The sequence below is a fragment of the Serinus canaria genome, chromosome 18 (genome assembly GCF_022539315.1).
Source record: "Serinus canaria isolate serCan28SL12 chromosome 18, serCan2020, whole genome shotgun sequence".
Lineage (NCBI taxonomy): Eukaryota > Metazoa > Chordata > Aves > Passeriformes > Fringillidae > Serinus > Serinus canaria.
The window spans coordinates 10,387,462-10,413,264 of NC_066331.1; the positions used below are offsets into that span (position 1 = coordinate 10,387,462).

Consider the following 25,803-nt stretch of genomic DNA (forward strand, 5'->3'; position numbering starts at 1 on the left):
CCAGGGCTGGGCACAGGGGCAGGACCACCCCAGATGTGCCCCCAAGGATGGGCACAGGGGCAGGACCACCCCAGATGTGCCCCCAAGGATGGGCACAGGGGTGGGATTATTCCAGATGTGCAGAGCTCAGCCTAAACCTGGGGGTGCAGAGCTCAGCTTAAACCTGGGGGTGCAGAGCTCAGCCTAAGCCTGGGGGTGCAGAGCTCAGCTTAAACCTGGGGGTGCAGAGCTCAGCCAAAGCCTGGGGGTGCAGAGCTCAGCCTAAACCTGGGGGTGCAGAGCTCAGCCTAAGCCTGGGGGTGCAGAGCTCAGCTTAAACCTGGGGGTGCAGAGCTCAGCTTAAACCTGGGGGTGCAGAGCTCAGCCTAAGCCTGGCTCCCTCGCCTGCTTTTGCCCCCAAGCTCCCCTGAGCTCAGGCTGAGGCACCCAAACCCACAGTGGGGTTTGGGGCCTGTGAAAAATGCACATTTTATGCTTGGCTTTTCCCCAATATCCCAATCAATATTCCATGTGTTGTCTTAGACAGTGGTGCTGTGTTAATTCTCTTCAGCAGTGTGTTAAATGTAGTTTTAGGCTATAACAAAATGTTAAAATGGAAACTTTGCTGTGTAAGAGACTTTTTCTAAAGAGAGGACTGGCACCAGACAGCAGCCACAGGACACCTGAATCTTTCAGAGAAAGGGAATTTATTGCCCCATTATCAGGAGAAATGAACTTGTGAACTCCTTCCTGCCTGCTCAGCCCTGGAGAGCCGTCAGGATCCAGAGGAAGGAGCTGACCCTGCCCAGCCAGAATCCTGGTGGGAATGGAATTGATGCACCATGGATGAGGTGTGGGAATGTGCAACAGGCTGTTGCTTTTAAGGGTTAATCCTCTGTTCACCTGGGGCCTTTTGGGGCTTATTTTGCCCAGAAAAGGTACCTGGACTGTCCCTAACTCTTTGTTGTCTCACATTGTCCTAATCCAAACTGTCCAAATCATTATTACTCCAATTGCATTACTATGTTTATAATCATTTTATTACAATTAAACTTTTAAAATTTTAAAACCAAGTGATTGGTGTATTTCACAGAGCCCATCAAGGCTCAGCTGGAGCTGTGCCAGTTATTCCTCCAGGATCAGAACCCAGCCTGGGCTGTGCCTCTGTACCCTGGGCAGCACTGGCAGCTCCTCTCTGGCACAGCCAAGAGTGGGGAAAGGCAATTTCTCCTCTGAAGGGAAATGGAGGTTTAGATGTAAGCCACTCCTTTTTCATGCAAATGATATTTTCAAGGAAAAAGAGGAAATTTTTTTTCATTCTGAACTTGTTGCTATTTCCATGGTTTTGAGAGGAATGAGGGATTTGTCTTTCCAAACCAGCTGTGGGGCTGCTGGTGGATAAAACCTGCACTGGGAGATAAAAGAAACAGTGGGAAGGATTCCACTGATTAATGAATGGAAAAAGAGATTTGCTTTTACAAATAAACTTTAGGGTTGCTGATAAGTGAAATTGGACATTGAAAGATGAAAGAAACAATGGGGGAAAACCCTAAATTCTGTAAGAATTAAAAATGAAAAGGGAAGGTTGTACATTAGAGGGAAATCTCTGGGATCAGGTGTTCTGGGAAGTCTGAACCCCTCAAATACCTCAGAAATGGGGAAAAAACCCTAAATTCCATAAGAATTAGAAATGAAAAGGGAGGGTTGTACATTAGAGGGGGATCTCTGGGATCAGGTGTTCTGGGCAGTCTGAAACTCTCAAATATCTCAGAAATGGGGAAAGAGAGAAGGGAAATGTGGCTGGAAGTTGGGATAAAAAGGAGGCTGCATCCTCCAAAACATGGAGAGCCCCCAGGGGATGCCCCATGGCCTCTCCCTTGATTGGAATAAAGCCAAGGGACTCCTCTGTCTCCTTTTTGCACCTCTGGTGTTTGTGGGTTGATTTTCCTGACAGTTTTATCCCCGTGTGTTCTGGCTGGGTGTTTTTACTCAGCAGAGAAGTTTGTGGGTGAGTGCCCATGTGCAGGCATCAACAATTGCTGTTTTCTTTGTGGGCTCGTTCACTGCCTCAGCCTCCTCCGTGAGCCTCTGCTCTTGGCACCGGTGTGCCTTCCCTGGCTGCTGGACTGTCTGAGCCCAGGTGAATGCAGGGCCAGGGTGACCTGGGCACCCCAGGAGTGATGTCTGTGGCAGTGGGGAACGTGTTCCTGCTGGTAACTCATTCCCAGACAGAGCCTCCAGCCAGCACTTAGAAACCCTCCTGAGCACTTCATTGTCTCCGATGAGATCATGGCTCAGATCACTCCTGCAGAACCTCGGAACAAAATCCCTCGGGAGTGGAGCTGGATCTGAGGGCAGCATTCCAAAGGAAGCCGGGTTTAACTCTCCCCAGCAGAGAGGAAAGTGTCCAAGGAGCCCCCAGGTGGGATGGGGACAGTGACAGCCCGGCCAGGGAGGAGCCTGAGGGACCCAGAGCATCCCCAGGACAGGGAACAGCCTCAGGCAGTGCAGGGAAACACTGAAGAGTTTCATTGAGCGAGGTTTGGATGGTCAGAGACTTTGGGCTAAGACTAAAATGGGGGGGAAGTTTTGGATGTTCAGAGCTTTTGCTCTTTGGTCTAAGACTGAAATGTGGGAAAAAAGAGTTTTGGATGTTCAGAGCTTTTGCTCTTTGGTCTAAGACTAAAAAGTGGAAGAAAATATTTTGCTCTTTGGTCTAAGACTAAAAAGTGGGGGGGGGGGGAAGTTTTGGATGTTCAGAGCTTTTGCTCTTTAGTCTAAGACTAAAATGTGGGAAAAAAGAGTTTTGGATGTTCAGAGCTTTTGCTCTTTGGTCTAAGACTAAAATGTGGGAAAAAAGAGTTTGCTTTTTGGTCTAAGACTAAAAAGTGAGGGGGGAAATGTTTTGGATGTTCAGAGCATTTGCTCTTTAGTCTAAGACTAAAATGTGAGGAAAAAAAAGTTTTGGAAAAAAAAGTGGAAGAAAATATTTTGCTCTTTGGTCTAAGACTAAAAAGTGAGGGGGGAAATGTTTTGGATGTTCAGAGCATTTGCTCTTTAGTCTAAGACTAAAATGTGAGGAAAAAAAAGTTTTGGATGTTCAGAGCTTTTGCTCTTTGGCCTAAGACTAAAACGTGGAAGAAAATATGGACACCCTGAGAGCCCCACCAAATCCTGATTGAAAGCAACAGAAAAAAAATTAAAATTTAAAATTAAAAATAAAATAAAAAATAAAATTAGAATTAAATTTATTAACCATTGAAAGCAATTCAATGGTTAATAAAATAGAGGCAAATCTTTTCCTTGCTATTTCTTCATGGGAAAAGGATGAAACTTTTTTTTTTTTCCCTGAGTATTAAAAAAGTAAAAAGAGAAAAATCCACCTTGAGAGATGCGAGGAGCACGGAAGGGTTCAGCCCAATTAATTCTGTTCTCCAAGTCATTATCACCTAGCAGCAGGAGCAGAGGAGCTGCCAGACAGGCTGATCTGAGGCTTTGGTGTTCGAGTGACCCCAGGATTGCTGAGATCTCCTCTCCAAGAGCAGAGGACCTGCAGAGGGGGTTCCTCTCCCCAGCACCTGGAGAGCCAGGGCACAGAAGGAAATCATTTTGTGCCTGGGTTGAATTCTGCTCAGCAGCATTGCTGAGCCCATGGCACTGCAGGTGCCCCTGGAATTCCCTTTTCCCAGAGCTGCTCACACAGAGGGAACACTGCCCTTGTTCCATGGGGTTTTTTTTCCTTCCAGTTCCTGAAGGAGCTACAGGAAGGATGGAGAGAGAGGATTGACAAGGGATGGGGGGACAGGAGAAGGGGGAAGGGCTTTAAACTGAAGGAAAGTAGATTGAGATGGGATACTGGGGAGAAATTCTCCCCTGGGAGGGTGGACAGGGTGCCCAGAGCAGCTGGGGCTGCCCCTGCATCCCTGGCAGTGCCCAAGGCCAGGCTGGACACTGGGACTGGGAGCACCTGGGACAGAGGGAGGTGTCCCTGGGACAGAGGGAGGTGTCCCTGGGACAGGGGACGGTGTCCCTGGGACAGTGGGGGGTGTCCCTGGGACAGGGGACGGTGTCCCTGGGACAGGGGGAGGTGTCCCTGGGACAGGGGAAGGTGTCCCTGGGACAGGGGGAGTGTCCCTTGGGCAGTGGGAGGTGTCCCTGGGGCAGGGGAAGGTGTCCCTGCCATGGCAGGGGTGCAATGAGATGAGTTTTAAGGTTCCTCCCACCCCAAACCATCCTGGGATTCTTTGGCTCCCCAGCTCCCCCTGCTCTGTGCACCCTCCCTGCCTGCCCTGCCACGGGGTCCTGCTGCCTCCTGCAGCCCCAGCCCCACACAGCCCCAGAGCTGGCTCAGCATCACAGAATCACAGAATAATGAAGTTGGAAGAGAAATGACCACCATAAAAAAACCACCAGGAATAACCACAAGAAATAACCACCAAAAAAACCCACAAAAAATAACCACAAAAAAACCCCCACAAGAAAAAACCACGTGGGCCTGGAGTCAACACCCAGAAAAGTTCAATTAAGGAAGAAGCCAAATACAAAGAGCACGGGGAGGGAGAAGGAAGAGGAGCCAGGAATTTGCATTCCCACGACTGAGGAGATTTATCTGCATTTCTAGTTAATAGAAGACATTAATTGATTCATGTTTTTTATGGCTGCACACTGAGCTATTCCTGTCTGGAAGGAGACACTCTTAAATGGAATGAGTCAGAGCAGACCTGTTATGTCACCCTGGGACCCTGGAAGACTGGTTAATAGCTCTGAAGAAATCAAGTTGCTTCACAGGGCTATTTTCTCTTCAGACATCAAAAGCAGAGCGAAAGCAGAGTAGTTCTGAAGGCTGAAAATGATTTTTACACGGTCCTTTGCATTTGACAAATAGCAACAGGATAATCAAAGAGCTTTGCTTCTTCACAAGACACTTCTTCACAAGACACTTCCACAGATGTCCCAGCAGGATTTATCCAGCCAGCTAAACAGGAGCTCCTGGAACGTGCCTGGGGGAAGTCCTGGCAGGCCCCAGCTCCTCAATTCACTTCCTGCCAGATTAACTTTGCAAATCAAAAGAGAAGGAAAGCTTATTTTTCATCTTTAAAATGTTTAGGAAAACATCGGAAGGAATTCCTCCCTGGGAGGGTGGGGAGGGACTGGGATGGATTTCTCAGAGCAGCTGGGGCTGCCCCTGCATCCCGGGCAGTGCCCAAGAGAAGGCTGGACATCGGGGCTGGGAGAAGCCTGGGACAGGGGAAGGTGTCCCTGGGACAGTGGGAGGGGTCCCTGCCATGGCAGGGGCGGAGCAAGATGAGATTTAGCTTCGCTTCCAATCCAGACCATCCTGGAATTCTGTGACATTCCTACAAGCCCTTTTTCCCAAAAAAGGCACCCAAAACCTGACTTTAAACCTCACCCACACCCAAAACAAAATGATGACCCAAACCCTAACCCTAACTGAAACCCTAACCCTAACCCAAACCCTAACCATAACACTAACCCTGACCCTAACCCAAACCAAAAGCCTAACCCTAACCCAAAAGCTAACCCTGACCCAAACCCTAAACATAACGCTAACCCTGACCCTAACCCAAACCAAAAGCCTGACCCTAACCCAAAAGCTAACCCTAACCCAAACCCTAACCCTGCACCTAACCATTACCCGAATCCTAACACTAACCCTTACCCAAACCCTGAACAAAAATCTAACCCGAACACTAACCCTAACTCTAACCCTAACCCGGACCCAAACACTAAGCCTAAACCAAACCCTAACCCTAACCCAGACCCAGACTCTAACCCTAACCCAAACCCCCAAACGTTAAACCTAACTTTAACCCTGACCCTAACCCTAACCTAGACCCAGACCAGATCCAGACTCTAACCCAGACCCAGACCCAGTCCCAGACTTCAACCCTAACCCAGACCCAGTCCCAGACTCTAACCCAGACCCAGACCCAGTCCCAGACTCTAACCCAGACCCAGGGGGTCCTTGCCACACAAGCAGGAGGAGGAGTGGGGACATGGTTTCAGTGCTGATCCAGCCTCTGTTTGCTGGATAACATCAAATCAATTCTTTCCAGCCCCCTGATGAATGCCACACACTCCCTGATCCTGCAGGCAGGCTGTTAGACATGGATGGGTGTCACATTCATATTTTCTGAAAAATCCCTTGGCCCTGGATTGTTCTCCTGGGAAGCTGAGAGGCCTCAGAGAAAAGGAAAACAATTCTTATCTCATTTGTTTCTCCTGTGCTGTGCCCATGTGGAATGTGTTTGGGGATTGCTCACCCACAGGTGATTGTTCCATTGCATTCTGCTGGGAGTTGTTTTCACTCTTTGGCCAGTCAGGGCCAGGCTGTGTCAGGGCTCTGCAGAGAGTCAGGAGTTCTCATTATTATCTTTTTAGCCTTCTGTATCCTTGCTGTATTCTTTAGTGTAGTTTAGTATTCTTTAATATAATACAGTATGATAAAATAATAAATTAGCCTGCTGAGAGCATGGAGTCAGATCCATCATTCTCTCCCCTCATCACTGAACCTGCACTCACAATGGATCATGAGTTCCTCCTAATGAACTTTGGCAGATAAACTGTGCCCAACACACTGGCTTTGCTGGAGCAGTAGATTTTGGGGATTTTTGGGAGTGCTCAAGCTCTCCATCTGCCAAACCCTGACCATGTTGTTGTGCAGAGATCACAGATGGTTCAGAATTACAGATCCCTCTGCAAAGTCCCCTCTCTGCTGCCAGGAGTCTCCAGTTCTTTTCACAATATTTGAATTTCTTATTTGCAACTGGCAAGCAGGATTAAGAGCGAATGCAGCCCTGCCAAAGGCACATAATCCAGCTCCAGGGTGACCCTTCATGGAGGCTAAATTCCCTCTTTGGGGGGAGAAGCAGCCTGAGAGCCTCAGCAACACATAGCAAGAAATCATGAGGGCTCTTTATGCAACGGTTCTTGATCATAAATAGAGAAAAACACGTTCTTCAAAGAGGAGCTGGTGGCAAGCAGCTGCAGCTCCAGTTTCACAGACAGCTGGGCTGTACCTGCCAGCTCTTCCCCAGCTTTCAGCTCAGCTTTCAAAGGTATCTGCCAAAACATCCCCCAGAGCTGACAGACTCCCTGTGAAAGGGCAGCCAGGAACAGGCAGGGCTCCTTTCTTCTGCTCTCAGCCACTGTCACTCATGCTGTCACCCTGTTATTGCACACAGAAAGAAGAGGGATCCATTCTGCAGCTCCAGATGATGATTGAAGCCCATCCATGGCACTCAGCACAGGGCTGGGTGCAGCAGATGGGAATCAGTGGAGTGAAAACCTGGGGGATTCAGCTCGGCAGGGGAACTGGAGGGAAGCCTCCAGTGGAACCCTCAGCAGTGGGGAAGGCGAGTCTCAAGCTGTGGGTGTATCACACACAAAGCCAGAGAAGCCCTGTGACCTCCCAGATGCCCAAACACCCGGCTAACCCTGGGTGTGCACACCCAGAAAGGCCCTGGAGCCCTTCCCTGCCTCAAACACAAGATTTTGGCTTCCACTGTCTCTAGGAGAGAAAGAAGAGACAACCCCAGGCCTGTCCTTGTCCCCAGGGAAGCCCCTTTGATCAGACCGAGTCAAAAATGCCCAAATCAGTGGGTGGGTGAGCAGTGGGATCCCCAGGAGACAAAAGGCTCTGGAGCAGCCAGAGCAGCCTTTTTCCATCTGAGAGCTGGCTCTGGAGCAGCCCCAGGGGTCTCCTGGATCTCCAGGTGCTCCATGCCCAGCTTGTGGCCATCTCCCTGCAGCTCCAAGGAACAGAATGCTCCAGGCAGGGCCTCAGATCAGCCTCCATCCCTCGTGCTCCCTGCTAACAGTGTGGGACATGCTGGCTGGTGTGGGAGTTTGGAATGAAGTTTGAATGGGACCTCTGAGCTGCTTTAGATGGTGCAATTTATTTTTCTTATCTTCTGCCTAGGCAGGAAGGGTGAGTTTGGCTCACATCTTCACCACATGGCTCAGAAGGTCACAAGAGCCCTAGCTGCAAGATCTTTTAAGGATTTATTTATTGAAAATGCAGGCAACCCCAACGAGGGGAGAGAATGGTGCATCTGACTCCACGTTCTCAGAAGGCTGATTTATTATTTTATGATACTATATGATATTAAAGAATGCTGTACTAAACTACACTAAAGAATTCAGACAGGATACTGACAGAAGGCTAAAAAGATAATAATGAGAACTCCTGACTCTCTGCAGAGCCCTGACACAGCCTGGCCCTGACTGGCCAAAGAGTGAAAACAACTCCCAGCAGAATGCACTGGAACAATCACCTGTGGGTGAACAATCCCCAAACACATTCCACAGGAGCACAGCACAGGAGAAGCAAATGAGATAAGAATTGTTTTCCTTTTCTCTGAGGCTTCTCAGCTTCCCAGGAGAAAAACCAGGGCAAAGGAATCCTGAATACAGAACCTGGGAATGTGAATGCCACATTTATTGGCCAATAAAACACTGCTAACAAGGATATTTATGCTTTTGACCCAATCCTTAAATGTTTTTATTACGGACTCGTGCAACAGTGTGAGCTTTCTTAGCCAATGATGTTCTGGCCCACAAACCTACAGTAGAACACACTAAATCTTTGCAACTACTTTTTTGCAAGTTACCTTTGCAACTACTTTTATTTTTCTACATCTTAAACTCTGAGACTCTAAACTTTCCTCTGCTTAGCCTAATGTGTCTCTGCTTCAAACTCCAAATCCCCATTCTTGCTTCTGTCACTTGAGTTTGGGAGCCTTTTCCAAGGTCTCAGATCAAATCCTGGGTTTAATTCTCATTAATTAATTCCCAGGCCCAAAATTCTGAGAGCTTCCTGCATCTCAGCTCCCACCAGGCTTGGAGAGCCCCATCCCAGCAGGCTCTGCCCAGGCTCCTGGGGCAGCAGGACAGGACCCTTTCAGCTCTGCTGGCTCAGTGCTCCTTGCAGAAGGGGACACCAGGGACTGGGGGCATTTTGCTGCTGTCCCCCCAGCCCTTCCCACAGCACTGCAGCCTCTGGAATGCTTCCCATGGCCTGCCTCTCTCCTCCCACCTGGCTGCTCCCAGGGCTATAAAAACCAGAGCTGTCCAGACTCTGCTGAGAAATGGCCGGGCCACGTCTGAGGGAGGTTAAATAATTCAGAGAGGCTTGAAATGTCCTATTGCGTCATGGAATGTTCCTGCACGGCTCCCAGGCCCCCCTCCACATCCCGGTGATCCTATTTCCCAGGCAATACAATCAGTGTCAGAATATGCAAGGCTTGGGATTCAGCTGGAATCGGGATGCGGGTGATCTTCACCAAGGCAGCGCGGACATCATCCGAAAGGATCCAGGAGAAACAGAAAGTGATTCATTGGCATGCAGCGGGCTCAGGCTTCACAGCTCTCCAGTGATGGGATTTCTAACAAGTGTTTAAGGACCCAGCACATCTAACCCTCAATTTTTGCAAATCTATTCACGGCAAGTTATAGGTGCAGGTGTGAAAAAAATGATCCTCCAAGTCCTGCCTTGGCCTGTAATAATGAGTCTGCTGCGAGTGTGGGTTACTAATGCTGAGGGCAGGCAGTAAATTCCAGCTTGGAGCTGATTCACTGCGTGTTTTGTGGCTGTGCTGGGCCGAGGAAGTTGTGACAGGTGCAATATAAGACCCCAAAATAACAAATTAAGGGTACAAAGCAGCACTTTGGGAAAGGAGCTGGAGCACAGAGCTGCGAGCCAAGCAATGGGGAAGCAGCCATGGCAGCAGGGAGCCAGGGCAGGGTTGTGGGGAGGAATCAGAACTCTCAAACTGCTAATGAGGAGCAAATTAATAAATCTCTTCTCTCCCACTCATCTCTGAATCACATTTACAGCCAATGGAGCAGCAGCCCCGCTGGTCCCCAGGTGGTGGCTGCCAAAGGGGCTCAGTTTGGGGTGCCCCAAGGCAGCAGGGCTGTGCCAGAGGGGCAGTGGGGCCACCCCAGTGTCCCAGCCTGCAGCAGCTCCATGTTCTCCATCAGCTGAGGCATCAGCACCGAGATTGGTTTGCATCCAGACCTGCCAGTGCTGAAATACAGAACCTGTCAGGGACAGCTCAGCCTGCAGGGAAAGCAGCCAAGGATGGGCAGTGAGGGAACACCATGGATGGGAGATCAAACCACCCCAGGGGGAAATGACCTGCTCCTGGTGCTGCACAGGAGGTCCCCAGCCCGGCTGGCAGCCGGTGATGCAGAGACTTCTGGATTTAAGGGAGAGTGGGGAAGACAGGTTTGGGCATAAATAAACAGGCAGCAAATACTGGCACCTGGCTGGCAGCACTGGGTGGCAGGTGAAAAACTGGCACCTGGCTGGCAGCACTGAGGTGAAAAACTGGCACCTGGCTGGCAGCACTGAGGTGAAAAGCTGGCACCTGGCTGGGAGCACTGAGGTGAAAAGCTGGCACCTGGGCTGAGAGCACTGGGTGGCAGGTGAAAATCTGGCACCTGGGCTGGCAGGTGAAAATGAGTGTGGAGGACCAACCCCATGGGGTCCTGTAAATGTAAGGATGAGATGGGGGCACAAATGAGAGATGTTAACAGAACCTCTGACCGATTTTAACGGCAGTTCTGAAAGATTTGATTTAAAATGGGTGTGTGTGAATTTTTGTGTCCCATTCTGATTAGTTTTGGTAGGGTTCTGGCTGCTGCCAAAGCAAGAGCTGCTCTGAGGGTCACACACAGGCACAGCCTGAGCCCTGGGGCAGTGACTCTTTGCTCCTGTCTCCACAGCCAGGGCAGGAATCGCTCCAGAGGGAGCAGCAGGGCTGGGAAAACTTCTGCCAGCACAGGGGGCAGGGACTGTGCAGCCACAACCCCTGCCCTGCCCTCGTGGCTCATCCCTTTCTCTCCTTCCTGCCTGCTGGCACTGCAGAACATCCTCAGAGCAAGGCTGAGCAAGAAAAAATTAAAATGAAAATGAACTACTCCTGGGGATGCCCTGGCTCAGAGCACACCTGACAGGGAGCCCAGACACAGCCTCGGACCAAGAGGGAGAGGTTCCAGTTCTGGAAGTTTCTTGGGCAGCTCGGGGCACATCTGACTCCTCCTGAGGTTTCCTGCCTCTGCAGCTCCTCCAGGACTGGCAAAAGCTCACAGGGAAGGAGCAGAGTGTAGGAACAGTTCTAGTTCTGTTTTCCCCTGTGAAATGTCCCTGCAGAAGAGCCTGAACCCCCCTGCCCTTGCACTCAGCTCAGCTGGGAAATTCTGCTTTTCCCAGAAAATACCCTCCCTGGTTTTCACACTCTTGCAGAGCTACCAGGAAAACAAAGAAGCTGTTGAGTGCTGACCAGAGGCTAGCATCTGATTTTTTTTTCCCTTTTCAGATGGAGAAGTGTATATTCCAGCATCCTTCTTGGGGCTTTCAGGGGAAAATCTGAGGTACTATGGGATCCAAATCTGGTGACACGGTCCTGCTCCTCATCTGCATTTGCTACTCCCATCAGGAAAGGAGACTGGGCTGTGCCAGGGACTGGGGAACAACCAGCATCCTCACTTTGCAGCATCCTCACCAGGAAGCAGAAAATACCCTCCCTGGTTTTCACACTCCTGCAGAGCTACCAGGAAAACAAAGAAGCTGTTGAGTGCTGACCAGAGGTTTTCATCCGAGTTATCATCTGCTCCACAGAGCTCCTGCTGCTGTTCCAGACTGCTGAAACCCAGAGAGCTCCATCCCACTGGGAAACTATTGTCAAGGTCTGAGACTGGGAGTAAAAAAACAACCAAAACCAAAATAAAAATCATGGTTTTACCAAAAACCCCAGCACTATGACGTGGGGTGGGCAGTGTGGAGTGGATGTGTTCCCTCTCCAGGGGGTTTATCCCAAATCTGGAGCTGTGAATCCCCTCCAGGCTGGGTGGATGCCAGAGCTCTGGGGAGCCCTGAGGGCACAGCCCAGGCCAGGGTGGGACACAGGCAGTGCCAGGATGCTCAGAACAGGCTGAGGGAGCTAGGATTTACATCCCAGAGGGTGAGCTGGCTCCTGTCTCCCACGTGTGTCCCCGGAGCACTGAACCCTCCCACGGCACCAGCAGCAGCAGGAGCTGCTCCCACGCAGGAATGTGGGATCCACCCTCCTTCTCTGGGGGCTCAGGTGCCCTGTGCCCTCCCAGTGAACTCCTCAGAGCTGCTGGTGGTTTATTCCACACAGAATTAAAAGCTGCTACCTCAGAACCAACCATCCAACCTCCTCCTACCTAACCTCAGATGAGATGAGCCCTGCTTTGTGCCTCACCACAGCCTGAGGAGCCAGATTCACCCCTGGACCATCCTGACAGCAGAGAGCTACCCCTGGTTTGGGAAACACGCACTGGAATGGCTTCAGAGCCCTCAGATGGCAGGCAGGGATGCGTGGCCCAGGGGATGCCATGGAAGAGCCATAAATGCCCATCCTGCCCAGCCTGGGCATGGCAGCCACGTGGAACTGCTGGTTTGGTATCCATGGTGCTTTGGCAGGGCTCACGGCTTTGCCTTCTGCCCAAAATAGATGAGCTCTTAAACATTACTCAGCACTTGGAGTTCTGCCACAGCACAGTTGAGAAAACACCAAAAATGTGTCTCCCAGTGCAGGGAAATATTGAGAGAAACTTCACTGGCTTTGTGTAGTGCAGGGCAGAACCCTCTGCACAGGGCAGGGGGAGGTTATCTGAAGGGGAGGCTGGAACACAAGGGCTGGAACTGGGAAAGCACAGAACCTGCTCATGGAAACAGGAATAGGAGAGAACAGGACAGAACCTGCTCATCTCAGTGGGAACAGGAGAAAAGAGCACAGAACCCACTCATGTAAACAGGAATAGGAGAAAAGAGCACAGAACCCACTCATGTAAACAGGAATAGGAGAAAAGAGAACAGAACCCACTCATGTAAACAGGAATAGGAGAAAAGAGAACAGAACCTGCTCACCTAAACAGGAATAGGAGAAAAGAGCACAGAACCTGCTCACCTAAACAGGAATAGGAGAAAAGAGCACAGAACCTGCTCATCTCAGTGGGAACAGGAGAAAAGAGCACAGAACCCACTCATGCAAACAGGAATAGGAGAAAAGAGCACAGAACCTGCTCATGTAAACAGGAATAGGAGAAGGAGCACAGAACCTGCTCATCTCAGTGGGAACAGGAGAATACAGGTCAGAACCTGCTCATCTCAGTGGGAATAAGAGAAAAGAACACAGGACCTGCTCATCTCAATAGGAACAGGAGAAAAGAGCACAGAACCTGTTCATGTAAATAGGAACAGGAGAAAAGAGCACAGAACCTGCTCACCTAAACAGGAATAGGAGAAAAGAGCACAGAACCCACTCATCTAAAGCCCTGGCTGAAGCTCTCTTACAGGTATTGGGTGGTGACTTCAAGCTGAACTCAGGAAATCTGTCACACAGTATTTCCCCAAATCCAAGCATTTCAGGCACAATCCCCATGACAGAACACCTCAGTCCTTTGGGACAGCCCATGTGCCCCTGTCACAGCACAGACAGACAATCAGGTCATGTCACAGACAAAGACAAAGCCACACACGAGCACAAGCAGGTCCTGCAGCAGGTGTGAGGTGTTCATCACTTTCACCACCCAGCAGTGGGGGAATTTGCCATTAAGAATCTGGAAATGAACATGACAGCACTGTTCAAAAGCCAGGTGGATTTACAGGCAGCTGAAAGGTAAATTCCATGGCCGGTCCATTCTGATGTCTAGAAACAGCCACAATATTCATTTCTTGAGAGAACAAAGCTTTTTGTTCTGTTTGGAAACCCCAAACAGAGGGTTGTGGTGGATGACCAGGCTGCACTCCCAGTGCCCATTTGCCCCTGGCCAGGGACTGGAAATGTGCTGAGGAAAAGGTGTGGAAACCCTTGGAGCCCTACAGGAGAGCAGAGCCTTTGCAGCCAAAGGAGGAGAGGAGGTTTGGTTCTCACCTGAGAAGGAGCTGGGAGCAGCCCTTTTGTCCAGCAAACTGCTGGGAGGTGCCTCAGGGGTGTGGGGTGAGGATAACTCACCTGCCTGAGGCAGAGGGCTGGGGTTACAGCCCTGCTCAGGGATCTCCAGGGCTTGGTGGAGCTGACCAGGACACCCCATTCCTGGGGGACACCACTCCTGGGGCACCTTTGCTACCTGACCCTAAAAACGCTCCTGATGTGGCAGGACATGAGCACAAAACTCCCTTGGGATGGGGACACCCTGTGTGAAATGTCACCCCTGGGTCCTCCCTGGAACCAGTGCAGCTCCCAGCCCACCTGAGGCTCCTCTGCTTCCCTTGCCTGGTGCAGAGCTGGACTGGGACTGCAGGGATGGGGTAACAGATCTGGGACTGCAGGGACTGGGTAACAAATCTGGGATTGCAGGGGTGGAAGAACAGATCTGGGACTTCAGGGATTTGGATTACAAATGTGGCATTGCAGGGATGGGATTACAAATCTGGGATTGTGGGGATGGGATTACAAATCTGGCATTGCAGGACTGGATAAAAAGTCTGGGATTTCAGGGTATTGGATTACAAATTTGGGACTGTAGGATGTTGGATTACATATCTGAAATTTCAGGGTGATGTATTACAAGACTGGAATTTCAGGGTATTTGATCACAGGAGTGGGATTTCCAGGGTATTGGGTCACAAATCTGGGATTGCAGGGTATTGGATGACAGGATTGGGATTGCAGGGTTTTGGATCACATATCTGGAATTTCAGGGTTTTGGATTACAGGGTATTGGATCACAAATCTGGGATTTCAGGGTATTGGATCACAAATCTGGGATTTCAGGGTTTTGGATCACAAATCTGGGATTGCAGGGTTTTGGATAACAGGGTAGTGGATTACAGGGTATTGGATTACAAGTCCCACGGGTGCTGCCTCAGCCTCATTAAACTTTATTTAAGCACACACAGACATACACAGACAATATACATAGATTTGTTTCTTCTCTGACAGTTCTACAGGACCGACACTACTTTGGATGACACTCATGGAGAACTGGAAAAAGTGCAGGAAATGTATTTAAAAAAAAATAATTAAAAAAATAAAAATATCAAGGTCTTTTAATCATTTGTGAGTCACGGTCATCCACAGAAACAGCACAGGAGTGTTCAACCAGGCGAGCACGAGGACACAGCTCCACATACAGTACATTGGTGAGGGAGGAATCTCCACATACATCGTGTCTGCAGGGGGTACAGCAGTCTTGGGGACACAGAAGGGGACAGGAATGGCACATGCACCCCCGCTGTCACAGCCAGGCCGCCGGTGGCACTGGGGACAGGAGGACACTCCGAGCACGTCTCACTGTGCGCCACAGAAACTCACCAAAAGCGTCGTCAGTGAACATTGCCTGGGGTTGTGGTGGCACCAGGACACGGCTCTGGTGGCACCAGGACCCCCTGGGTGTTCAGGGACTTGTGTTCAAGCTGTCTCCCCACAGGTATTTATATACAGTACATGTACACAGAACATACACACAGCAGCACATGGAGAGGGTTGTGGTTTCCCCTTTGTACGTATATAATATATAATAATATAATAATATTATTAGAATAATTATATACTGATAATAGAATAGCATTACTATGATAATTATTTAAATATCTTTTTACATATATATTTCTATATGGTAGATTTATATATTTATATTTACATTTAATTTTAAACCCTGTGGCAGTGTTCTGTCCCCAGGTGCCAATGTCCCCCTCTGGCAGGGCTCTGTCCCCAGGTGCCAATGTCCCCCCTGTGGCAGTGTTCTGTCCCCAGGTGCCAATGTCCCCACTCTGGCAGGGGTTTTGTCCCCAGGTGCCAATGTCCCCCTGTGGCAGGGCTCTGTCCCCAGATGCCAATGTCCCCCCAGGAGGTGTCCCCAGGAGGTGTCCCTGTGGCAGGGCTCTGTCCCCAGGTGCCAATGTCCCCCTGTGGCAGTGTTCTGTCCCCAGGTGCCAATGTGCCCGCTCTGGCAGGGCTCTGTCCCCAGGTGCCAATGTCCCCCTGTGGCAGGGCTCTGTCTCCAGGTGCCAGTGTCCCCCTGTGGCAGTGTTCTGTCCCCAGGTGCCAATGTGCCCGCTCTGGCAGGGCTCTGTCCCCAGGTGCCAATGTCCCCCTGTGGCAGGGCTCTGTCTCCAGGTGCCAGTGTCCCCCTGTCCAGGCTGCAGCCCACCAAACTCAGGTTTTGGGACAGCTCCTCAAGTGCTCCTCTAAAGACTCCTCAGAGCTCTCCCAGTCCCTGACAGCGCTGCGGGTTCTAGAGACACCCAGCTCTTTAATATTTTAATCCATTAATAAAGGCAAAAAGAAAAGCACACCCTGCCTGCCTGTTACCATGCCGAGCTCTGAAATGAGGACACAGATGATTGTTCAGATACTCTTTATCATCTCCTCCCCTTTTCATGTTGTTAATTTTGCTGCTCCTATTATTTCAGGAAGAGGCAGAGATAAGAAAGGTGCAGGGGGAGGGAAGGGGGGAGGCCTGGGGGCTGTAGGGATGCAGCTGAATCCCAGGGAAATTCCATTTTCCCTGATTTCCTACCTGAGCTGAGCTGGCAGAAGGTGCTGGGCTGGGGCACAGCAAGGTGGGCAGGACCAGGAGGGCACCCAGGCTCCAGGTGGAGCAGCTGGGGCTCTGTCCTGCCTGGCCCACGCTGCTCCACAGCCCTTCTCTGCTTTGCAGAAGCACAAAAACCCCAAAGCTGTTTGTTCCCACCCCATTCCAGGCTCTCTGGCAGCACCTTGGGAATGAGAGAGGCTTTGGAACCTTCCCTGTTTCCCTTGCAGCCACTCTCTGTCCCCAGAGCCCCAGCAGAGGGTCCGGGGTTAGAACAGCCTGAGGGCAGCACCCACCTGCCCCCAAGGTCCCCAAATGTCACAGAATCCCAGAATGGCTTGGGCTGGAAGGGACCTCAAAGCCCATCCAGTGCCACCCCTGCCATGGCAGGGACACCTCCCACTGTCCCAGGGACACCTCCCCCTGTCCAGGGACACCTCCCACTGTCCCAGGTGCTCCCAGTGTCCAGCCTGGCCTTAGGCACTGCCAGGGATCCAGGGGCAGCCACGCTGTGCCAGGGCCTGCCCACCCTGCCAGGAACAATTCCCAATTCCCAAGATCCCATCCAGCCCTGCCCTGGCTCAGTCGGAAGCCATTCCCTGGGTCCTGTCCCCAACCCTTGGCAATTCTCTCTCTCCACGTTTCCTGCAGATCCTTTCAGGTCCTGAAAGATCACACTGAGCTCTCCCAAAGCTCCTCCTGCCCAGGTGAGCAATGCCAGCTGTGCCAGCCTCTCCTGCCAGCAGAGCTGCTCCATCCCTGGCATCATCCTGGAGCCTCCTTTGGGCTCTGCAGCAGCTCCAGCTCCTGCCTGTGCTGGGGCAGCTCTGCAGGTGGGGTCAGTACAGGTGAGGTCTGTGCAGGTGAGGTCAGTGCAGGTGGGATCTGTGCAGGTGTCTGTGCAGTGGGGTCTGTGCAGGTGGGGTCAGTACAGGTGAGGTCAGTACAGGTGAGGTCTGTGCAGGTGGGGTCTGTGCAGGTGGGGTCTGTGCAGGTGGGGTCTCTGCAGGTGGGGTCTGTGCAGGTGGGGTCTGTGCAGGTGGGGTCTCTGCAGGTGGGGTCTGTGCAGGTGAAGTCTCACCTGAGCCCCTCTGTTCTCCCCCAGGGGGTCTGAGCAGGCTCCAGCCCCATCCCCAGCGGGTGCCAGGCCAGGAGAGGCTGGCACAGGCTCTGCCACCTCGGGATGGAGCTGGAGAGCCTCAGAGGAGCTCCTAGGGCAGGCAGGAGGTGCTGGCACTTGTGACAAATGCTCTGATAGAGAATCCATCCCGCTCCCTTCCCACACAGGCTTTTTGTGGTCAGGGTCAGCCCAGAGCTCCCTGAAATGTCAGCACACACTCACAAAGGGTTTCCACAGCCCTGGCAGTGCTGGCAGCTCCCAGTTTTCTTCTCACAGCTGTGGCAAAGCGAGGTGGTGGCAAAAACCTCCCAGTGTGGAGGCATCCCCCAGAAATTCCCTGAGAAGAGCATCCAGAAAAAAGAAGGAAGGATTTTCTGCTTCCATGGCAAACATGGTGGGTTCTCTCCCTTCTCTTCCCACCTCCCTCTTGCAAGCTCTTCTGCTGGGTTCCTGGCAGAGGAGGCAGAGCTCTGGAATTGTTTGTGCTGCTCCTGAGGAGCCTCCAGAGCTGCTCTGGAGCTGCAATGCCCAGCTGGATTTCCTTTTCTCCATCACTCCTCTAAAATGTGCTGCATCTCTGCTGTCCTATGAGCTGATTTTTGCTCTTGTCCCAGGAATTTCTGTGCTCCAGCAGTGCCATAAATTCCCTGTTTTAAACCAGGCTAGAAGAGCCACACAAATATTGCTGCTACCTCCAGCTGAAATCAGCTGCCTCTTACAATTCCCTTCGGAGAAGCTGCTTAAGACAGATCAAGAAGGGGAAGTTTATAAAAAAGCAAACATTTACTGGCAGATTGAGGATTCTTCATCAGCCATTTGCTCTCTGAACCTTGCTCTGCCCCTGCTTATGGAACATTGTAGTTCAATTAAAACATCCCTGTGATGACGAGCCATTAGCATTTGAACAGGAGTTACATTTTCCCAGGAGAAACTCAGATTTGCAGACTTCAAGCAGCAAGGTTTTCCCTTTCCACTGATATATTACAGGATGCTACCTTTGCTTTTTGGTTTGTTTTTTTTAATTCCTGCTCTCTTGTGATCATTTCTTTCAGCCTTGCAAAGTTCTGGGAGAATTCTGGGAGTAGTTTTTCCTTTCAGAGGGGTCTAGGGGCTGCTGGGGGGCCAAATCCAGGTGTTGCTATTCCATTGATTTGCCACAATCCCATCCTGAGCAGAGTGTTTCCCACTGGAACTGAAGGGGTCCTTCGAGCAATCCCAAATGCAGGTGCCCAGCAGAGCAGTGGGAGCACAGACAGGGAATTTCCCTGTTGTGCTGTGAAGCAATATCCTGTCCCAGTTCCTCTCAGGGGTACCAACCTGTCCCTTCCCCTCCCCCTGCCCCCTTTCCTAAGTGCTGTCTGTCAAGCTCCACATTCCAGCAAGGGCATCGTGGGATTGGCAGAAGTTCCAAAGATGCTTCTCAGACCTGGGGTCATTGGCCTGTCCAGGTGTCACTGTCCCCTGAGACCCTCCCCCTCCCACCTGGTTGGTGGCTCACCTCTCCTCTCCCTCCCCCTTCCCTTTAAAAGTCACAGAGACCGTGCTGGATTCTGTTGGAGCTGTTACCAAGGTTCAGAGCTCTGTCACCCTGGAATAAACTCTGGATTTAACCCTCCAGCAGAATCCGCTCCCTTTCTCTTCACCATGGCCTGAACCCTTTCCACCAGAGGTAAACTGAGTTTCTACCATGCCTGGACTCATTCTGAGTGCCCAACTGCAACTCCCAGCCAGCCAAAGGTGTCTCTGAGGTGAAACATCCCCAGCTGCTGCCTTTGGTCCAGAGCAAGAGCTGGATGAGCCCAGGCCTGTTCTACCCTGAAATATTGGGATTTTATTTCAATAATTCCCCATTTCCTTCTCCACTGGAGGGGAGGTTTTCCTCCTTCCTGCCTCCAGCTGTGCTCTCCCCGAGGCACTGGGAGTCCTTGCAGAGCTGCCAGGGGGGCTCAGCCACGAGCTGCTGCTGGAGCTGCCTGTGCCCTGGGCTGGGAAGGAGCTCCTGGAACTCCTCCCAGATGTTCCCCCAGACCAGACTGAACCTCACGGTTGCCCTGGAGAGAGAGCTAAAAACTCCTTGAGAAACCAGCACAGATGGAGAGGTTTTCATTTTATTTCAGATTTCAGGGTTTTTTTATAGAATCACAAAATGGTTTGGGCTGGAAGGGACCCTAAAGTCCATCCAGTGCCACCCCTGCCATGGCACGGACATCTGCCACTGTCCCAGGAAAATCAGCACAGCTCCACACCCCCAGCAGAGGCTGGAACAGGGTGGAATTTCACTCCTCGTGCAAACAGCTAGAGAAATTATAAAAAAAAGGCCTCAAGACATCAGGCCTGCTCTGTTAAATTATTATCCAGCCTGTCACTTCTCCTAAGGGCAGTTTGCAAGTTCTCCTAGGAAAACAGCTTGAAAATAAAGTTCTTTGACACAACAATCTATTCCTGGGGTGAAAAACAAGTGCACCTGGATAAACAATAAGATCTGTCCCATGAGAATTAGCAGGAAAAAAAAAATGTGTAAACTAACTAAAACCACAGAAGTTTGATAGCTATGCAAAATACCCTGGACTGACCAGTGAACTGAGTAGGAATGTATTGTCAAGCTGGAAGATCTGACAATAATAATAATAATAATGATAATAATAATCCTATAAAATATGACCTCTACAATAAAGATTTGGCTTTTCCTTCATGAAGAAAAATGGACTCCTGGCTCATTTATTACAACACACTTCTTTCCCCCCTCTCCTCTTGTTACAAGAGAGCAGAGTGCTCTGCCTGCCACACAAAAAAAAAAAAGGCAAATTCTTCAGGGCACGGAGCTCAGAGGGAACATTTCATTACAAAGGCATCCTACAGAACTCACATATGGAACAACCTCGGCCACAAACTGCAATTACAACCCCAGCTCTGCTTTAACAGAATTATTAGAGCTGAACTAAAATGCTGTTATCCACCTCTTGGAAATGTTATTACTGAGCCCAGATTACATCACCCCGAGAAGGGCAGACAGGGACTGGCGTGGACAGACTTTTGCAAGATGCAAAAGAGAGATCTGACCTCAGCCTGGCCACAAACTGCCCTGGGGAAAAGAGCCCTGCACCCAGGGAGGAGCCCTCACATCCAGCTCCTCAGCACAGACATTGTCAGACAGATCTCTGCAGGAAAAGGAAAAAAAAATATTATTTTTTGGAGGATCCACAGCCTCCCTGCTTCTGGTGCTGCTCATTTCTGCTGGAGTGATTCTTTGGGGCTGTTCCCCACCTAACAGAGCTGCAGTGATCCTTTTGGGGCTGATCCCCACCTAACAGAGCTGCAGTGATCCTTTTGGGGCTGTTTTACACATGGACAGAGCTGCAGTGATCCTTTTGGGGCTGTTCCCCACCTAACAGAGCTGCAGTGATCCTTTTGGGGCTGTTTTACACATGGACAGAGCTGCAGTGATCCTTTTGGGGCTGTTTTGCACAGAGAACAGCCCGAGCCCAAGGGCAGGAGCTGCCACAAGGGCTAGGAGGTGTTTGCAGAGTGCTCTGCACCATCTCCTGTCCTGCCACTCACACTGGGGCATCTTGGAATGCAAGGGAGGCTCAGCTCCAGACCCAAACCTGCTTTGTGTGGTTGGTCAAGAAACTTTTAAAGCAAGTTGTACCATTGAGTTCTGTGTCTGCAGCCTGGGATGTGAGCTGCTGGCATCTTCCCATTGCCATACCCATGGAATGAGAGAGATGCTGGAATATGAACACCTCCAGGCACGTTCCCAGCAGTGCTGTCCTGTCCATGATTTGTACAGGGATGCTGGCAGGGCCTGGCACGGGGCACCCAGAGCAGCTGTGGCTGCTCCATCCCTGGAATGCTCAGCACCCCAGTCACTTTTATCGGGGTGACATTGGCAGGGGTAGGACAGGGAGCCATGCCCAGAGCACACTGGAGGAATCTGCTGGCCCAGCCTCTCCTCTAGGGAGATTTAATGAACCCTCTCTGTTGACATCTGATTGCAGGGGTTCCATGCTGTTGTCTCCTCATCACAAAGGTTTCACACCTTCTTGGTGTTTCTGGTGGGCAGCTCCTCAGAGCACTGACTCCTTCCTCTTCACATAGTGACCAACTGACCCCAGTTCCCTTCTCACCACCACCCCACTCTTTTATTGCACTCTTCTTCTCACTGGTCACAGCTGTGGCCTCTTAAAGTCAGGCCTGCTCCTAATCTTTGATAATTAACCCAGCTGCAGCTCCTTAGGGGTGAGATTGCTTTCTGCACTATCTTTATTTTTCTTATATTCTATCCCCCTACACCTCTCTAAATGAGATTCCAGCAGCAGCTCCCTGTGCCCTGCTTTGGGATGTATCCCAGGAGTGGCTCCAGCAGGGGCTGCTCCAGGCCCCATCCCCTCCCTGAACACTTTGTACCCCTGGAAGTGAGCTCAGGGGCTGGGGAGCCCAGCCAAGCTGTGCTGCTTCTGCTGGAATCTCATTTAGAGAGGGCCTGATATTCCCCTCCTAATTAATTTGTTCTGTTCACCTGCGACCGAACTGGCTTTTGTTCTTCAGGAGCTCCTCAAAAATTAGCTGCAATACCTGATGGAATTTAATTATATAGGCTAAGGAAAGTGATTAAGGGCACGGGGAGAGCTGATCACACCTCCCAGGCTCCAAGGGTATCAGCAGAAGGGAGGCAGAACCTGCTTCTCTCGGGTGGAGGGAGAACCTTGAGGAGGGACTGTCCCAGCAGGGATTTAAGGCTGGAGATAAACATTCCCTGATATCAGAGAGCCCTTGGAGGGTCAGCTGTGCACAGCTAAAGCTGTCCAGAGCTTCCTCAGACACCATTCCAGGGAAATTAGGTCTGCACATCACCCCTGGCCCTACCCGGCAGCTCTGGACCCTCTTCAATGCCCTCAGGGGCTGAGGGGGGCCAGGCTGCAAGGGGAGCATCCCCCACCACAGCTCAGGGGGGACTGACCCTGATCTCTGCCAGGATCAGCTTGATCCAGAGCCTGGAACCACAAATCCCAGCTCAGTGGGACAGCTGAGCCAGCCAGGCTCCTAAACATGAGAGGCATTCAAGAACTGGGGGCTCTTGGGTTAAATTCTGTAAAACTGCACAATTCCCTGCTAAACACGAGGGGCATTCAAGAACTGGGGGCTCTTGGGTTAAACCATACAGGAATTCTGTAAAACTGCACAATTCCCTGCTAAACACGAGGGGCATTCAAGAACTGGGGGCTCTTGGGTTAAACCTTACAGGAATTCTGTAAAACTGCACAAAATTTCCTTGCTAAATGTGGGGGGGGATCCAGGAACTGGGGTATCCTGGGTTAGACTTTGACAGGAATTCTTTAAAACTGCACATTTCCCTGCTAAACATGAGTGGGATTCAGGAATTGGGGGATTTTGAGCCAAACTTAGACAGGAATTGTGTAAAACTGCCCAATTCCAGCAGTGTCTGCCTGTGCCTCAGCCTGAGAACTGGGAAATGGTGATAACACTGATTTTCTCAGCTGGGCCTTGGGAGGCTCCTTATGAATATTTATGAAGTGCTCTGTTTATAATTGTGAGTAAATAAATGGGTGTGTGGAATTCACAGTCCAAGGATGGGAGTTGCTCTGTTTCACACCCTCCAAGGAATCATTCATGGTTCCTGCTTTCCTCTGGGAAGCAAAGGATTTGGGAACAGCAACTCCAAAAAGTGCCATCTCAAAGGGAGCTGCAATCAGGAAAGAAAAGCCAGGACTTGAGGGGCAAATCCTGCTGAGGTCAGGAAAGGCAGGGAAAAGCTCTTGGCAGAACTTCCTGTGCCTGGAGATGGTGCCTGTTGCAGTTTATGAAGTGCTGAAGTGTCCAGATCCTTTCTTAAATCATTTTGAGACGGGACATCATGCTCAGAGACTCGGAATCTTTTTGGATCTTACCCTCTCGTTCCCTGTGGTACCTGTGGGGGGTTTTGGGGACCTGCTGGGAATCCTCCTCGTTGGTTTTTATCCCCTTTTTACCCTCCTGTTTTTTACCCTCTTTGTCCTGAGCAGCAGCTGTGCATGGCCTTGTCCTTGGCTCTGTCCCTGCCCTGGTTCCCAGCTCAGCAGCCAGATCAAAGTTCCCATTCCCAATGAACCCCTGGAGTGATGGCAAGTCAGCTGAGACAGGACCAAATTCCCTTCCAAGCCAGCCCTTCCAGGATTCCATGACCCTTTCCTGGATGTCTGTCCCAGGTCATGGTGGCCAGAGCTGGCCATGCCCTGCAGCTCCTCTGCTCTCTGTTTGCCCCTCTGCTCACACCCAGCCAGCCCAGCAGGGACTGCTCCAGGTAACCTCTGTCCCCACGTGGTCCCACCAGCCTTTCCTTCACCTGAATGTGCATCTGGGGAAAAAAAATGAGTGACATTCCCATGGGAATGCTGCCCTGTCCATCTCTGTGTCCCCACGTGATCCCACCACCTTTTCCTTCACCTGAATGTGCATCTGGGGGAAAAAAAAAGTGACATTCCCATGGGAATGCTGCCCTGCCCACCTCTGTCCCCATGGTCCCACCACCCTTTCCTTCAGCTGAACATGCAGCTGGAAAGAGGAAAATGTGACATTCCCATGGGAATGCTGCCCTGCCCGTGCTGTGGGCACCCTGTGCCAGGGCTACCCACCCTGCCAGGGGACAATTCCTGCCTAACTGGGTGTCCTGGCAGGGATGTGGCAGGTGTGGCCCTTGTCAGCCAGGCTGGGAGGTGGCACTGCCACCCTGAGCAGCTCCTTGCACTCAGCCTGTCCCCTGGGAACAGGGCTGGAATTGCTGCTCTCCCGCTGCTCCAAGCAAGAGCTCAGCATCTTTTCATTTCAACACTCACTGCTTTATCCCCTGAGCCTGCAGTTCTGTGAGAAACTTCCCCCAGCTGTGATGAGCAGCACAAACCACACATGGAGCTGGGACACGACCTGCAGGACCTGTGTCCCCATGGGCAGGGCAAAGCTGTGTCCAGCTGTCCCTCAGACTGACCCTCACTGGACAGAGCTGTGTCCAGCTGGACTGACCCTCACTGGACAGAGCTGTGTCCAGCTGTCCCCCAGACCAGTGGTCCCTGGACAGAGCTGTGTCCAGCTGTCCCCCAGACCAGTGGTCCCTGGACAGAGCTGTGTCCAGTGTCCCCCAAAACAGTGGTCCCTGGACAGAGCTGTGTCCAGTGTCCCCCAGACCAGTGGTCCCTGGACAGAGCTGTGTCCAGTGTCCCCCAGAGCAGTGGTCCCTGGACAGAGCTGTGTCCAGTGTCCCCCAGACCAGTGGCCCCTGGACAGAGCTGTGTCCAGTGTCCCCCAGACCAGTGGTCCCTGGACAGAGCTGTGTCCAGCTGCCCTGCAGGGCTGGTTTTGCTCCCCTCCCTGAGAAGAACCTTCAGGGCAGCCACCAGGCCACCTTGCTTTTTGGACTATTTTCTGTTTGGCTGGACTGCTAATGCCAGAGTAATTACTTAGGAAAATTCCTTAATCAAAATCACATTTGTGGAGGTAATGAGCAAATAGGTCAAGGAGAGCAGCGTGCCTTAGGAGCAGGAGCTGCTTCCCTGAGCAGCTGCAGAGCTGGTGGCGTGCAGGGCTCAGGGCTGTCTGCAGGGCAGGGGTGGCCTCGTCCTGGGCAGGATTCACATCCCCAGAGGAACACCTGGGCTCTGTCCTGTGTCTCTGCATCCCTCAGGGAGGCACCCAGAAGGAGCCACCCTCTGAGTGCTGCTGCTGTGCCCAGACTGGCTGCAGAGTCCCCAAGGTGTGAGCTTGGGCACAGCAGTGCCACCTGAGCCTGTCACACGGCAGGGTGGCTCTGGGGACCCCAGGCCACGCTGAGGGGTGGGGTGGGGCACTGGTGGGTGAGACAGAGTAGAAATTTTCCAGGTTCCAGGGTAGAAGTCCTTTTGATTTAGGTTAAATGTACATCTTTTAGTGAAGCCTTGGAATCTTAGCTGTTTAGTCTGAACTCACAACATTGCACCAGTGAAGGGCAGAGATAAGGCGGAGGGGGGGGGAGATGGGTCAACTTGGCCTAGGAATTTTTCTGATAATAAAAGAACTAGCGCTAAATGTCACGCGAAGTGTGTAAAATGAATATGTATGAACCTATTGTGAAATTGTATGCATATGTATTTGGGGCGAAAGATAAAAGGGGAACCTGAAGGTCCCAGAGGTACGCACGCCTT

The 25,803-nt window shown here is 51.3% G+C and overlaps 1 protein-coding gene across 1 annotated transcript in view; it reads right to left on the reverse strand.

Annotated features, from left to right (window-relative positions):
• The window catches only part of SHISA6 (shisa family member 6), a 132,729-nt gene that overhangs the window by 86,462 nt on the left and 20,464 nt on the right, over positions 1-25,803 (reverse strand). The window contains exon 3 of the mRNA XM_050981415.1: positions 24,502-24,510. Within this exon, the coding sequence (XP_050837372.1) occupies positions 24,502-24,510 (9 nt within the window). The remainder of the gene's footprint in view (positions 1-24,501; positions 24,511-25,803) is intronic.